We start from the raw sequence: 16,202 nt of genomic DNA, 5'->3' as shown, positions 1-16,202 counted from the left end.
ACTAATCTTTTACGGGCATGTGTGTCATAGTCCCCCGAGGCTCCGTGAGAAATTTGGTGTTGATAAAGTAAAGTTGTGGTTCAAACCCTGTTTTTCAGTTTATGCTAATTAGTGAAAAATATTCCCTGGTGGATTTATATGGTCCCAGAGGCTTTTTTGTAGAGCACCCTAAAGTACACCTGTGTGAGAAATTTCAAGTCAATCGGATTTACGGTGTGAGGGGCGTGGCCTCTCAAAGTTTCTTCAGTCGGGGCTTAATACCAGCGCCCCCTGGCGGAAATTCAAAAAACTGTATAATAGCACACCATTCGGGGTAGGGACGGACGTTCTGTGACATTTTTGCGTTTCTAAGTGAAACAGTGTGGGAGGAGTAGCAGCTCGAAAATGTGGCGGAAGAATAAGAAGAAGTATGAAGAAGTAAGAATAAGTATGGTGGAGAGTAATAATTACGGGCCCCTCTGTAAACACTTTTTTCCTGACGCTAAACAGTTATGATAAATGTACAGTGAATGTATATTGTATCATAGCACATAGTATCACTACCTTGTTTTAATATAACTGGACATAAAAAAAGAAAAAAAAGCAATGGATGGATGGATGGAAATCTCTCAATTTTAATTCAACTGAACTACCTTTCCCAATCACATACATTATTTTTTTTTAAATTATATGTATGTTCAGAGTTAAACATAGATCTATTTTTCATATTGATATTTAAAGGAAGTGCAATCTTATTAACAATCTGTCAACAATCACAGGTTAGAGTAGTACGCCTTTAAATGCAGAGAAAATGTTTAACTGCAGTCATTCCAATAAACAGTCATGTGAACATTCAGCCATAAACTAATGGTATTAATACCGAAATTAATGGTAGAGATATATATTATTAGTGTGAGGGACATCTGAAGAGTACACCAATGTAGTTTTTCTTAAGTATACATTTTATAATCATATTCAGACAGGTGCCACAGTGTCCATAACGGGGTTGAAAAAATTGTTGCCAATAACATACAACACAATAATGGCCAATAATTAAAGGTATTTGAAGGCCAACAGTCAATCTAGCTAAATCACTTCATAAATGTGGATTAATACTGTCCGGATTTAAAATAAAACATTCTCAATAGAATACTAGAATTGTGAAAAATCAGGAAATCAGCACAAATCTATAAACCCAAAACAAGAATTCTTACTAAAAAAATTATTTCTACAAGAAACAGGAAGCATACTTGATTTTTATAAAATGCCAAAAACAGTGAATATCACCTAGCAGTATCGATTCTGTAAATTTGCATTGATCTTTGCTGAGAACAAACATGACTATCACTAGCTGTCGATAAACTGGTGCGAGTGCTCATAGCTGAGATGTGGTGGCCAGGTGAAGTATCTCGTGCATGGAGCTAGAGAAGCTGTTGAATAGCGACACAGCATCAGTCTGATGGAAAGATTTCCAAGCTGAAATGGAGATCACAATCCTGGAGGGAAAAAACAAAGTGTTGTATGGATGCGACTCTGCTGAAAATGCAAGGAATGTGATAATTAATTCCATCACTCCTTTAGCCTCAATACGAAAAGTACACTGGGCAAATAAGGAAAATGTCATTTATTATGATGGGGAAAATGTATTAGAATGAAGTTGTTGCTGATTGACGAACATTTTTACTTTTTCTGAAACTTTTTTAAAGAATTAAGAGAAGCAGCTTTGATGTTGCCTCGAATAGTGGACGTTTTTAGATTTACATTTGTATTTCAGGTGTATTTTCCCGCTTTCAGGTGTAATTTCCCGCAAGCTGCTGAAGTTTGTGGGAAGTATTTGAAACCAGAAAACGTGCTCATGTCTTGTCTACCCACCTGTCATCTCTGATGCGGTAGAAAAAGCCATAGCCGTGGTGCACCATGGGAGCCACAGCCCCCAGGACTGTGGTGTAGCCCACCAGACTGGACGACAGCGTGAAGTTACCGCCACCACCACTGTTGACCGAATACAACTCAGTTACAGGCAGAAGGAAAACATTTTTTTTTAGAATATCAGTTATGATCCAGCAGTATTTGTTTAACCGTCACTTTAATAATCACATTTTTGTGCACATACAGTATACCTTGAAAAAAATTATTCCTCAAGGAGGACCCGGGCAAACGTGATAAATTCATTCCTATTGGTTTCACCCATCTCCAGTTGTGCATATTGTCTTACTAGGACATCATTAACGTTATTAGTTAAACCTGTGCTTTTCCTGCCATGATCATTAATTGAAGGCTATGATTAAATAGATTAACAGATAGTACCTCCTTGCATAGAGTGGATCCATGAAGAGCTCTGGAGTGGGAAGGCCCTCCTCTTTGGAGATAAGATACAACCCGAAAAGATGTCTGTCGAAACCTGCCAACAGGGCCACAAAATAACATGAGTTATTATCGGACACACAGCAGTAACGTCCAAACAACACGTAACACCTCGACCTACAAAGATTAATTATCCAGTGACTGTTGCTCTTGTAGACAGGGCCGGACCGAAATGGATTTGTTGGGGCAGATGCAGATTAATTGCAGAAAAGAAAATCTGACTAATCGGCCGATAAAATTATAAAAAAAATGCCCAGGAATATCTATTGAAAAAATATACTTTTTTAAAACCTTAAATATATATGAATACTTTGTGATGGAAATTAATGTTGTGTATATACACTCACTGGCCACTTTATTAGGTACAGCAGTTCAATGCATTTAGGCATGTAGACCAGGGGCCTCATTTATAAAGCTTTGCGTGGGATTCACGTGGAAGCTGCCGTACGGAAGAAACTCAGGATGTAAGTGCGAACAAAAATATTCGGATTTATAAAACAGTGCGCACTCACGTCCTACGCCTGTTTCCCTTGATAAATCACAATCAACTCTAAATGTGGTGCAGCCTTTGCGGGCTCACGTCACGCCCATATTTACCCATAAATAGTCATTTAAACGCCCTGAATTAATGATAATTTACTGAGTGCATGAAGGCGGTAGTGGCAATCGACCACTGAAAGGGAAATGGAAAAATAAACTCCACACGGTGAGATCACTGCGGCCACGCCGAAGTACCCGTTGGAGAAGTGGCGACCAGGGAAAATATAGTTTGGTGATACAGTGTGAGCGCAACGGCGTCAGGGTGCAGCGATCTCTGTACTCAACGACCAAAAACACATTAACGTTTTAAAGTGGCCCAGCAGTGTCCTGACTTGAATTCAATTCAGGATCTGTGGAGGGAGCTAAAGATCAGGGTGATGGCAGTGAGACCCTCCAAACTGAAAGAGTTTGAGCTCATTACTAAAGATGAAAGGGCAAAAATACTAATGGAGACATACAAAAAGCTGGTCAGCAATTATAGAAAACGTTTGATTGCTGTAATAGCCAATAAAGGCTTTTTCTATTGATTATTGATAAATGAATAATTCTGGACGTGCCACTTTTTGTTCAAATCTAAATAAAAGCTGAATTTTTTTTTTTTCACAATGATGCCTCTTGTACATCGTCTTATTATATTCTGGGAGAGGCCTGTGTCATTTCCAATTAAGAAAAAACTTGCTGGTTGAATAAAAGTAAGTTTAAGTAAAAATTTGCCAGGGGTATGAATAGGGCATGACTGTATATATTATATTGCCATAGATTGTGAAACAAGTAATCTAAATGTCAAGAAGTTCTGTCTATAGTTACATTTGTTCATGAGCGACTTGTTGCGTGACACAAACCAGACAAACTCTAGAGCGGGGGTCACTAACAGGCGGACCGCGGTCCGGGTCCGGACCCAGACGCCGTCCTATACGGACCCGGACCTGTAGTCAATCAATTATTTAAGTATTTAAAATTTTGACGGGGCGCTTCTATTTTGACCGGCGCAGCTTTTCTAGACTTTACGGTACTGGTTTAGCGAATCAGGAAATGCTTTCGAGTTAAGCCATCCCGCCTCCTGCTACTCAGGCAGCCAATCGAATCTGTGCATTCCCGGCTCAGGCTGGCTCACAGACAAAGAGACAGTGAGCTATCATGCGAGAGATGACAGAGAGAAGTGCAAGAATTACGAGAATTTCAGCGAAATAAATCAGATTAGAGTGAGAAAGACAGCGGGAGGAGAGTGAGAGACAGCTTTCTCTCTCGCTTGCCCGCTCGCTCACCGGCTCCGTGTGTCGCGAGCGAGTTAACGAGCGATCAACAGCTGAGTTTTTTCCTATTATTTACTATCTATGGTTTTTTCCCCTTTTGTAAGACTGGTGAAAACCGGTCAAGGTGCAATCATGTGGACTCTCTATTACCCTGATGTAGACCTATGTGTGAATGACACAGACATAAGATTGACATAATCACCAATCGCCAGCAGCACTGCATCTACTGCCCACAACAGCAACAGGAAAAACATTATTTAAAAAAAAAATTTGTATGTAGTTTCAATTATCTACATTTTAAGTTTTACATATTCTTAGTAATGGCAGAATTTATAAATACAGGTTAATTTTTTAGCAAGATATTTGGCAGTAGCCCCCACTAACATTAGCGAAAGCTAGTGGTCATCCGTCCCTCAGTCCAGTTATCTGGCTGCTAGCAAGTTATGTTGTTTTGTTAATTTTTCTATTCATCTTAACTATATTAAATGTTGACCTTTTCTTTTATTATTTGCACCAGAATGCTCCGATTACATTCTAAAAACACAAAAAAAATTACTGGGGGGGAAACCCCCAGACCCTCCTACAGGGGTTTAGTTTCTGACATGTCACTTTTTCAGAGCTTTTCAAAATTGCAAAATAAAAATCCAGTATTAGACAAAGTGGGAGATTACTATGTTAAACAAACATAGTAGGTATAGTGAAGTTTAGAAATGATACATTGAAAATATTTCTCAAAATTATTTAATTTTTCAAAAATGAATTAGGGGAAGGTGGGGTGATTTGTGCATTTTGGAAGTTGCAAAACCCCTTGTTTCTAGAAAACCGTGGAAGAAATTGGAAATGTGACCACATATTTAAGAAGAGCCATCCATTTGACTCATCCTGTAAAGAAGGGAGACACAAGGAATAAGATATAAGCACATTTAAGCTCAAAAAACTGTGTTTTGCCTTTCAAAGTAAAATTTCCATGATCAAGGTTTTTTGATTATTGTGTCTGAACAATTATAGACACGTTTGAAAACATTTGACACATGTTTTAGTGCTTTGGTATGCTATACTTTGAGTCTATATAGTTAGCACAATGTCAACCCTAAATTGCTGCATCATGCCTATTATCCAAAATTCTGGGGATGGGGTGATTTGTGCGCAAGGGCCTGGGTGAGTTATAAGTAAGTAAGTAAGTAAAATGTATTTATAAAAGCACATTTATGACAGTTTGCACTGTCCAAAGTGCTGTACATAGTGCATTCAGTAGGTAAACAATGAAGGTAAAATAACAATAACCAAAATAAAAGACGTAAAGCCCATACATCCACATAAACACAGATAGTAGTGCAGAGGTAAGTAAGTAGTGCAGAGGTTAATGGGGAGGAAACACCAGGGTGTACATATGGGTTTTGAGCCTTGATTTAAAGGCAGAAATGTAGGGGGAATCACATTTGTCAGGTGGCAGTTGGTTCCACAAGCACGGAGCAACTAGTGCAAAGTACATTTCTGAGAGTTGTGCCAGTGGCATGGCTGTATACGCTGGTCACCAAAAGAAAGTGATTGTCTACAGTAGCTCAGAAGAGGGTGACATCTCAATTCCACTTAACGACACCACTGATGAGAGTTCAGATGGCCAGAAAGATGATGATGGTGACTTTGTCATTGTGACACAATGCGACAAGACAATTTTTTTCCGAAAGCTATATTTCTTAAACAGTTTATTCCAGATCCAAAGTTTTTATTGCCAGGGATGCACAACATCCTGAAATATATGTACATATTTGAGTTGGAGACATAACTGTCAAGGCCTGACTTTAAAATCACTTTGAGTAAAAAGTTGCACAAATCACCCCACCTTCCCCTATATATTTTATCTTTATTTTAAGATTATTATTATATTTATTTTCACAATTTTATTTTTAAATGCAGCCCTTCTCTATGAAGAGATTAGTTTCAGTTGAGTCACTTAAATAATACATATATCTTCAGTATTATATATCTATAATTATTTAAAAGTGAGAATAAATATTGTTGAAATGTTTTTGAATTGTTCTTTCTATATTGATCTGACAGTCAGTTGTTAATTACATGCAGACGTTGATACAACTACTAGGCTACTTCACTATATATCACACTGAATCATAACGCAAGTTAGACATTATGATGTTCCGGACCTTTGCTTGAGGACATTTTCTCTAACTGGACCTATTTGAATTTTAGTTGAATACCCCTGAGCTTTAGTTTTGGCCAAAAAGCCTGGCATGAGGGACAAGGTGCAGTAATTAAAGGCCTACTTCACCGGTTGGAATATGAAGGTGTATTGAACTCGGAGATCCTATGAAGTATAAATGTGCAAAAAAAAAAAAAAATTAAATCGGATCATCCTAGCCTGAGAAAAGGCAGAAAGAGTGTTTTATGGTCTCACTGTCTAACCCTACATTTCTCTTTCTGTGATGTCACAGAAAGAGAAATGTTTGTGGTGTTTCAGTTGTTCTAACATTACTAGTTGATTCAACAGCTTGTGAAAAAACCACAACGTTTCCTAGACCATAAAGAGCGTTAATCGCACGTTAAAAAAATTGACGCCGTTAAAATGGGTTTGCGTTAACACCGTTAATAACGCGTTAAACTGACAGCACTAATTATAACACCTGCGCCTTATAGTCCAGTGCGGCTTATAGTGCGGAAAATACGGTAGATGTTATCCTCTGTTTCCTGCCCAGGGATTACAGATGAAAATGAGCTAATAGCTAACTCTGGTACTGCTAATGAGCTGTGCATGGTCCCTGCTAAATAAACATATAAATAAATAAAATAAATAAACATACCTTTTCCTTCCTGGGCCTCAGTCATCAGATTGTTGTGTTTCTGGAGCGCGAGCAGCAGGGCTCTTCTCTTTGTATTAGCCTAACAGAAATGCATGTCAAAAATGCAAAGACTGCCTCCCCCTCCTCATTTCTTTGTAGGATTTTGCCACAGTGTGGGAGCTTCTGACATATGCATACTCACATCACTTGTGGGGTCCATCATGGCTTTGCACCAGTTCACAGCCTCCTGGGTGCAGGGTCGCATCGTCTCCGTCCTGCCGTGATAGAACTTGCGAGTCATTGCTGTCTCATAACAACTGCCTGGCCTGAGAGGGGTAAGACGAGACACTCAGGGTCAATCACCTGTTAGTCTTCTAAAAATCAGTAAAGGCAAATTTCTGTCCATACTGTTTGTGCAGGCGGTAGTAGGCCAACTGCATTGCTAGTTGTACAAAGGTGTCCGGGTGCAGCTTCCTCTGTTTGATGGCTTCTTTTCCAAACGCTGTGAAGGCGTAGCACACAACCTGCAGGTCCTGGGCCTGTAAAAACCAGTGACAGAGTAGACAGTCACACAGCTGTGACTATAGACAAGTCATTTCGCATCAGGGTTTTTCGAGTATAGTGTGTTGTTTAATAGTGGCTCACCGACTCCCGGTATTGTTGTTTGGCATGGCGGATATCACGGCGGACTTTTTCATCCAAATTAAACACCAGCTCCTCAGGAGGAGGTAAGGGTCTGACTGCGTCTGAGCCCTCAAAAGCACAAACATACATTTAAAGCTGGATGTCAGTAACAAGAATAATTTCAACTTAAGTACAGACCCAAAGTTATTGTCAATGTTTACCTTCCATTTTCCTTCTGCAGCTTTGAGTTGCTGGTCCAGATACCAACACATGGACACCAGCACCATGGCGTCATATGGTGCATGCTGCAAAACAATTAGATTGGAGTTTTTAAATCTATGGATTTTACCCCTTAAGCTAAGTTTTTACACAGTAAAATAATAGTAATTTAGAGTGTCTCTAAACTCCTTAGGGTCACACACACATACAAACTCACATCACAAGTGGATCCAAAAGTGCCATCTGAGAACACGAGTGAATTGTACGATTTGTCACCCCAGCGGATGGTGGGGTTTCCTGTAAGAGCTTCCAGGGTCACCTTTGATCAGAATTGAAAAAAAGACATAAAATCGGACCCACATCTTTTCTTCTTTTAAAATAAACAGCCAGTGAATAGTCAGTCATGAAATCATAAATAATTCAGCATTGTGCCGCCCGTACATTTGTGTAGTTCTCTGGAGTGGAGTAGGGTTTTGCTTCATCCAGCGACATGACGAACACGCTGCTCTGGATGGTCTCAAGGATGGCCTCATTGTGTGGATCGAGGCTTATTAGATGCTCCCGGGCCTGCAGGCAACGCAAATGTTACTGATTGTCAAGTGTGCTTTTGGTAATATTATCACATACATTCCATAATTTGTTTGAGATCTTATTCTCTGAAATGAAAGTCTCAAGATGTGAGCACCCCTACCTTCGCCCAACGAGTCCTTTCTTCTGAGGTGAGAGCACCCACTCCAGCTCCTTCTGGCTTCCCCTCACAGCATTCTGTCACATAGCGCAGTTGCCTGCACATGTAAACACACATACAATAAATCATGGTAACATCCAACCCTGGGTGCTTTCCATTCAGCTAATTATGATTCCTCATGCTCCAAGAATTAATTATGGGGTTTCTGCAGGGTTCACCTTGAAAACACAATGCAATTTAAACCCAGTGTTACAATCATATCGGCCAAAGTATAAAAGTAAGATGCAGAACCAGTAGGGACGATATAGCCGTTATTATTTGATATCATTATATCACCCTTTTTTCAGGGCCCTCCTAGCAGTGTATCCCATTAATAGTTGAAATAATTATTTAATAAGGGCAACCTGAACAAGGAGTAGAAAATGGATGATGGATAAACCAAAAAAAATTAAGTTTTTCATGTAAATTATTAAAGATATAAACAACATGTTTGTTCCCTTGGGTAGCAGGTTTCACATTTGGGTTTTATTCTTAAGCGGTTTGTGTACTTCTTTGTAATCACTACCTGAGTATTTCTGGAGGAGTGAGGATTTGTCCATCACAGACTGCATCAAATTTGAAAATCCGTCCATGACACATCACTACCACATGAGAGGGGCACGGACCCTCGCTCTCTGCGACACAGCACAAAAGGCACATTGCATAAGGGTGACATACAGGCTGAGAAAGTGGGCTAAAATTCATGCTGTTGTGTCCGAAGTTCAGAGAACATTGTTTTTATATACCTGTTTTAAAGTAGTTACAAATGGTATCCTTCTCTACTCCAGGGACTTTGCAGGTGCAGAACATCATTCTGAACTGGTCCATATCCAATGCAGTTTGGCCAGCTTTCTGTGGAGGCAGCCTTTCACTATAACATACAAAAAAATTATAATAATAATAATAATTACAAATTTGTTACAAAATGACCTCTCTTCAAGCATTTAAAATACCTTTGTTAAGGAAATTCAATACTTGCAGCGAAATTCGATACTTTTAAGGCCTCATTTTGAGAATATTAAATTCAATGTTTTTAAAAACCCCGCGGGTACCCTGATAAAACATATATAACTTAATTTATTAAAAAAAGTAGAGAAACTTCTGCTCAACTCAACTTAGAAATACAGGATGTAAAAAATGTGTGTTAACAAGACTTACGTGCGGATTAGGTTCCAGTACTGTAGTGTATGCCATGTGGCAACGCTGGCCCTCTGCAGACTTGTTCCCTCTTCAGGAGGCCAGTAGTGCTCCAGGTAGGGTGCAGGGCCGGCAAAGTTCACATTCAGCTGAGAGGGGATTCGGAGTTCCAAGTACGCAGCGTCTAACCACCATTCTTCCAACTGAAAGATAAAAAATAAAAATAAACACTCAACTAAGTTAATCATCCATGACAAAAGAGGACATCTGTAACAACAAAAAAAAAAGACATGTAAATCTCAATTACACACCCAGTTCCTCTTTGTTTTGGCTCTATGCAGCAATTTCTGGTGCAGCTCCTGGCCAACGCCTGCATGAAATTTCTTCACAATGTCCACTGTAGCCTTAAACTCTTGCTCAGATGCAAATGGCTGAACTGATGGAACACAAGGCAGTGTACAAATTGAAGATAATATGAAAAACACATTTCAACATGCATGTTAAAACACTTATTGACACACTAGTATGTGTGTTCTGTTATAACATTTAGAATTTGATACATGGTAGCAAAAGTTGCAACACCTCTAAGCAAGGTGTTTTAGGGAGATAAAGTGTTGCATTTCGATATTGATGTTATATTCTATGATGTATTCAAGATCAGTGGGAACATATAAACTCAGATTAAAGGAAAACTTGGATAGGTGGAGATATATAACAAATGCAGATGTTTCCACACAGGTTCACGGTATGGTAAGATTAATCAGTGGACATCTAATCTTGTTACGTGCCTCCGTGAGGCATACAATACGACTTTGTTAACTATTGTTGTTGTTGTTCTGCTGTATGTCAATACAAAACAGACAATACAACCTCCCAATATGTCATGTCGCAGTAACGTATGAAAATCTAATTCAGTTCACAATCGAGTCCAAGTGTGAGTTTGTGCTAAATTGAACTAAAATCCTTTAAAGCGATGCTGGTCACAGTGACCTTGACCTCCAAAGTCTTATCAGTGTATCCTCGAGTCAAAGTTCACATTTGAGAAACTTGTCCCGGACAGATGTAAATACGTACAGACAACCTGAAAATATTATTCCTCCAGCCTTCAGTTTTCGTCGACCAGGAGGCATTCAAATGCTGAGCAGGCCAGTTGATTCTGATTTTGAATAAACATGGCCAGAGGGAAATATCTAAGTGACTTTAAAAGAGGGTTCATTGCTAGGGCACGGCTGGAAGTAGATTCAGTCACAAAGACTGGTCAACTGGCTATAGTGGTTCGGAACAGTGACTTATGTCACTGAGTGAAAGAGTCATCGCAAATCATCAAAAGTTGTTTTAAGTGATAACTTTTATCTTATGATGAAACATTTATATCCTGTTCCTGTGACTTGGATAATCAAAGCCAAGGCACAGTGAAGTTGTTGTGGTAGCACATGTTGAACCAACACCTGACTAAGACACTTCTTTTGATTTTTCCTTTAATTTGTCAGTAGTCTGTACTTATTGGCTTAACAGTTACCTAATTACCCCAGGATCCAGTTAAACCAAAGATAAGGGCTTTGCCAGGCTAAAGGGCAAAATCCCATTATAACACTCCTCTAACCGTAAATATTTACATAAAGATGAACTGCAGTAACAGTAGTGAGCTGTTAAGGCCAGGGTAAATGTTATTTATTATTTAAAGTAATAAAAAAAATTCAAAAACAGTATTACTCTGCAGCAGTAGGTTGTACAAAGCAACTATTCTACATATCCCTACCTGCATCCAGGTACTTCCCAAGGCTGATCTGTAGTCCCGGGACAGGGAGGGAGGGCAGGCTGCTTTGGTACTGGAAGGTCCGCTCTGACAGAGTCGCTGACAAATTATTATCAGCCATTTCTTCTGCCTGTATAAGAAATAAATGTTACAGGGACATGAAGCTGGTATGGATAATATGTGCCTTGTTAAACAGGAATGACAGGCTTGGTCTTCCTTCAGCTTGGATCCACAGCTGAAACAATTATAAAAAGGTTTATTATCAATCAAAGTGTTATAAATATTGCGACAAGCCCTAACCTAAGGAGCAAACACTGCAGCTTTAAAACCCATCATAATGGTGGATTTTACAGTCGGTATCTTTTTTTACAGACCTTGTTTATGGGATGTCTGTTTACTTTCAGGAAAATGTAGGCTATAGTCTTGAAACAAATGTGAAACGTTTTACACACCTTGTACATCTAGCCTATTTCTTCAATTTGAGCTACCTTTTCATAGCTTACTGTGTTGTATCTGTGAGGTAATTTTTAAGTTAGCCTATCTTGCATAATAAAATCCTCATCATAAAAACAGAGTTATGATAAAGATAAACCCAACGTAGGCTACTTTACCTTGGGTCCTCTGTTACTCTCAACCATGACCTGATAACATTGTGGAGCATGAAGTACAGCAACTTTAAAATGCTCAAGGCTGTGTTGCTGTAAACTCCCTTTTATTGACCACACGACTTGATAAATGCCTAGTTTAATACATGAAAACACAATATTAACCTTCACCGTCATGTTGAAAACATAAGGAAAATAAGCTTTTTTAATCGTTCATCCCAAATCAAAACGGGACTAACGGTTTCCAGTGAAGCTATAACGTTAGTAGTGGTTACTGTGAGTCGACGCTATATTAAAAACAAACAGAGGTGACATTTGATGTACAAATAAATAAATAATAACTTCACTTCCCTGCTTTTTACGCACAGTACGTTTGGCAGCTCACCTGCTTCAGGATGCGTTGACTTTAGCTTGCTGCACCCACGCACAGCAGAAGTTCCTTTAGTTCAGTGTGTTGTTTTCTGCTGCTGCAATCTCGATCAACTTTGCCCCACTAACGACTGCCTCAGCGCGAGCCCGGAAGATAACACTGCGCATGCGCGGGCAACGGCATTTGACCTACATTTTATCAGCTAAATAATGAGGCATTGATAGTTAGTCTTTGTACTGCAGAAGGGTGAGAGGTGCATTAACTTAGAGGCCATACTAGAGATACTGCAGCTTGAAACAAGACCCCTATTTGTTTGCACATATCGCCTGCAGCTTACTCTTGTATTTTCTATCTTCAGCTCTCCCCATGGTGAAGATGTTTGGCAAGACTTGGGGCCTATCCGAAAAGTCCATCTCCTAACCCAGGGGTGGGCAACCCGCGGCTCGCGAGCCGCATGCGGCTCTTTGCCCAGCTTCGTGCGGCTCTTCAGTTCATATCAAATTATGTGATTATAATTTTTTTATTTTTTATTTATTTATACTTTTTTTTTGTGTGGGCCTATGTGTGTGCATGTTCGCAAACGTTTCATGCGGCTCTTACGTTCGTTTTACATGTTGTCTATTATTTCATTTTTTATTTTATTAATGTGTAGGCCCTATGTGTATGCCTGTTCGCAAATGTTTAATTGAGGACGCAACATAACGTTCGCAAACGTTTGGTGCGGACGCAACATAAAACTGCCCGCTCAGCTTGGAGGGAGGTTTTCCGTGAGTAAACTATTTGTGTCAAGTTCGCTCCGAAACAGAGTGGGACAGTTCATATTTTTTGTTGAACGTTATGGCAGGCCATTCTGCCTTATATGCCAGGTGTCATTTGCGCATTTCAAGGCTTCAAATCTTCGGCGCCACTTCAGCTCTCTCCATGCTAAAAGTAAGTCCCACAAAGCAACATGCATAGTAAGAGAAAAACGCTATTTTAAATTGTTATATTTTTGTTTGTGGACTTGGTTGAACTGAGAGTTTGTGTGTGAGGCAGTGCACACAATGTTCATTGTTGAAAATGACTGCCCTGTCGTCTTTAGTACTGTAGGAGTCCAGTCCTGTCATTATCACAGGGGCGGCCTTAACGATCTGGAGGCCCGTTTCAAGTCCTAGTGTGGGGCCCCCTGTTTTTTTGTTTTTTTTTAATAAATAATGCTTGTGCATGCATGTGCAAGCTCCCCGTGAAAATAAAAACGCCCCTCCTCCCCCCCAGTTCAAATGTTATTTTTTATTTTCATTTTATTTTTTTAATTAAATTTTTTTCCTGATATGTATCCTAGTTCAGAGATGATATGTATTTTTTTTTCTTTCTTAACTTTTTTTGATAGGTAGTTGCCAAGTTCATCACACAAACACTCCAATCCACTGATATGAGATCAGTTTGCAATTTTCAATTACTAAATTAATGGTAGGACTGTGGCCACTAGAACTGGGGCCTATTTCAGGTAGCTGGTTTTACATACTCTGAGTTTAATCCTGCGCTTTGAGTTGGTCAACTCAGAGCGCAGGGTTGATGAGTAACTCTGGGTTTTCGGTTTCAGAACAGTGGATCAGCGTTGGGTCAATCAACTCTGAGCGTGTTCACTCTGGGTGGAGCGTGTGCATATAAGCCATCGTCAATGGATCGCTGATAACATGATTCACCATGGAAACAGAAGAAACAAATGCGTGATCCTCCCACTTCTCCACTTCTCAAAAAAAAAAAAAAAAAAAAACTTCTCCGCTACTCCCACTGGAGTTAGAAATATTAACGAATGAGTTTATGGTAGCCTATGGAGAAGAATTAACGGGGATATTGTCACATAACTCTGATCTAATCTCCTCGGCAATTCAGAAAAAAACAGAGCAATCATTTCGCTTCCGTATGAGAAGCCATAGTCTATTTTAAAAAGTTACGCATATCAGCAGTAAAGTAATAAAGCTGGCGCAGCACAGCATTTCTGACAGTGTTTTATATTCGCTGTACAATATGTTAGGAAGCTATAGCCTAATAGCCCACTGTGCAGTAAACAGAACAGACGGTCGCTTCTTTTAAATGGGGAGTGAAAGACATTAACGTCTGACACATAAGGTGACAGTTTCCATTGAAGAGCCTGATTGATTTATTACCAGATTCATTTTCCTCAAGTGATCACAGTTTAAATTATTATATAATTTTTATATTCATATTAGGCTATTTAACGATGCTCGTCCGTGACTTTAGGATCGCACAAGTGAACAGTAACAATCGCGTGCAGCCGCAGCGTTACATGAATCCACCTGACATAAATCTGTTCAGTGGCACAGACGTTAAAAAGCATACAATACAAATAGGTTTATTAATCTGAATGTAGAGCATGTCACGATGTGTAAGGTGGCCGCCTATATGAACGGACCGAGGGCTGAGAACAAGGCTACTGATCAGATAAATGATCGGTCAAACGTAAAATCATCAGGAAATGATAAAAACATCCCGATGGAGATTTCTATGGAGTGATTTTGCTTCAAACTGTACAGGGACGCGTGTGACAGTGACACTCTTTCTTCAGTCGGAGCTGAAAACAAACTCAGGGTAGGTCTAACCACCTATCCAGCAGGTTAGACCCATGGCGTATGTTGCCGCAGTAACTGACTCTTGGTTGCGCTGAACCTGCTACCTGAAACGGAAAACCCAGAGTTTCCACTAACTCAGAGCGAACAAACTCTGGGTTGCCTCAAAACCAGCTACCTGAAATAGGCCCCTGGTCTCTGGTCAGCAAAGGTCTTGAAAACAGCATAAGTGTGCTTGTGACATGCGTGCCACCCATGCATGTGTATAGGCACGTGTCCCAGCAGATTTTTGAAATCTGAATAAAAAAATTAAAGTTTGTAGTTAGCGAGTGTAACATGTTCTTAGCAAGGGCAGACTTTCATAAATAAAGGTTTATTTTTTTAGCAAGATATTTGGTCAAAAGCTAGTGGTGCTAGCAAGTTATGTTGTCTTGCTAATTTTACTATTCATCTGAGCTGAAATAAATATTGACTTTTTCCTTTATTATCTTCGCCAGAATGCACCAGAATGCTTAGATTACATGTTAAAAACACAAAAAAATCTTCTGGGGGGGGATGCCCCCAGACCCCCCTTCAGGGGTTTAGTTTTCTGACAAACATTACAATGGATACTAACATGATTTGGGCATTTGGGATTATAAATCATCTTTGAATTGGTTGTACAGCATATCACATGCTATTCATTCAGGGGTGCGATGGCCACCCCACTCTAACTCTGTGGCCCACATTGGCCACCCCCAGTCAAAACTTCCTGGAATCGCCACTGTGTGTACCCGTGTGTACGATGTGGCTCTTTGCAGTAACACAGTAAAAAATGTGGCTCTTTGTCTCTGACTGGTTGGCCACCCCTGTCCTAACCTATAAGCCTCCTTTCCTATACCTTAACCCCTAAACGTCATCGGGGAGAGACGAAAGGTGCTTCCTATCGAACATAGGAAAGGACAGCGCTGTTTCAAATGAATTCGACTCCACTTTTCCTAACCGACGTCATTGCGCGACGGCGAGTATTGCTGACGTGAGTCACTAGCGTGAAACTACACACTATAGCCTATTCTCCGAAAATTGACTACAACAAGCGCTCGTTTGATCCATGCGTTCTTTTCATATTGATTTTAATCAGGTTGTCGCCAACAGAGTGAGAATCACTCCCATATATCCCAATTCACATGTGGAATAAAAAGAGGCTATACACTTGTGTTGATGTTGAAATGAACTGCCCCCAGTAACTTCATTAAATGTGAAGTTGGTATTTTATTTTCTTAT

At 39.7% G+C, this 16,202-nt stretch overlaps 1 protein-coding gene across 1 annotated transcript; it reads right to left on the bottom strand.

The window, feature by feature from the left end:
• Window positions 1-604: 604 nt before the first annotated feature.
• Window positions 605-12,484, bottom strand: crot (carnitine O-octanoyltransferase). The gene is made up of 17 exons (XM_080039800.1): window positions 12,385-12,484; window positions 11,398-11,524; window positions 9,950-10,074; window positions 9,660-9,841; window positions 9,248-9,372; window positions 9,028-9,136; window positions 8,466-8,559; window positions 8,216-8,341; window positions 7,992-8,093; window positions 7,777-7,860; window positions 7,577-7,684; window positions 7,340-7,470; window positions 7,134-7,257; window positions 6,953-7,031; window positions 2,287-2,380; window positions 1,852-1,971; window positions 605-1,475 (listed from the first exon to the last, which is right to left on the bottom strand). Exons 2-17 carry the CDS (start codon window positions 11,513-11,515, stop codon window positions 1,355-1,357), a joined length of 1,842 nt encoding a protein of 613 aa, XP_079895926.1. The 5' UTR covers window positions 11,516-11,524; window positions 12,385-12,484; the 3' UTR covers window positions 605-1,354.
• Between the last annotated feature and the right edge of the window lie 3,718 nt (window positions 12,485-16,202).

This window comes from Ammodytes marinus (genome assembly GCF_949987685.1).
Source record: "Ammodytes marinus genome assembly, chromosome: 13".
Classification (NCBI taxonomy): Eukaryota; Metazoa; Chordata; class Actinopteri; order Uranoscopiformes; family Ammodytidae; genus Ammodytes; species Ammodytes marinus.
This window is presented reverse-complemented; position numbering and strand designations above follow the sequence as displayed.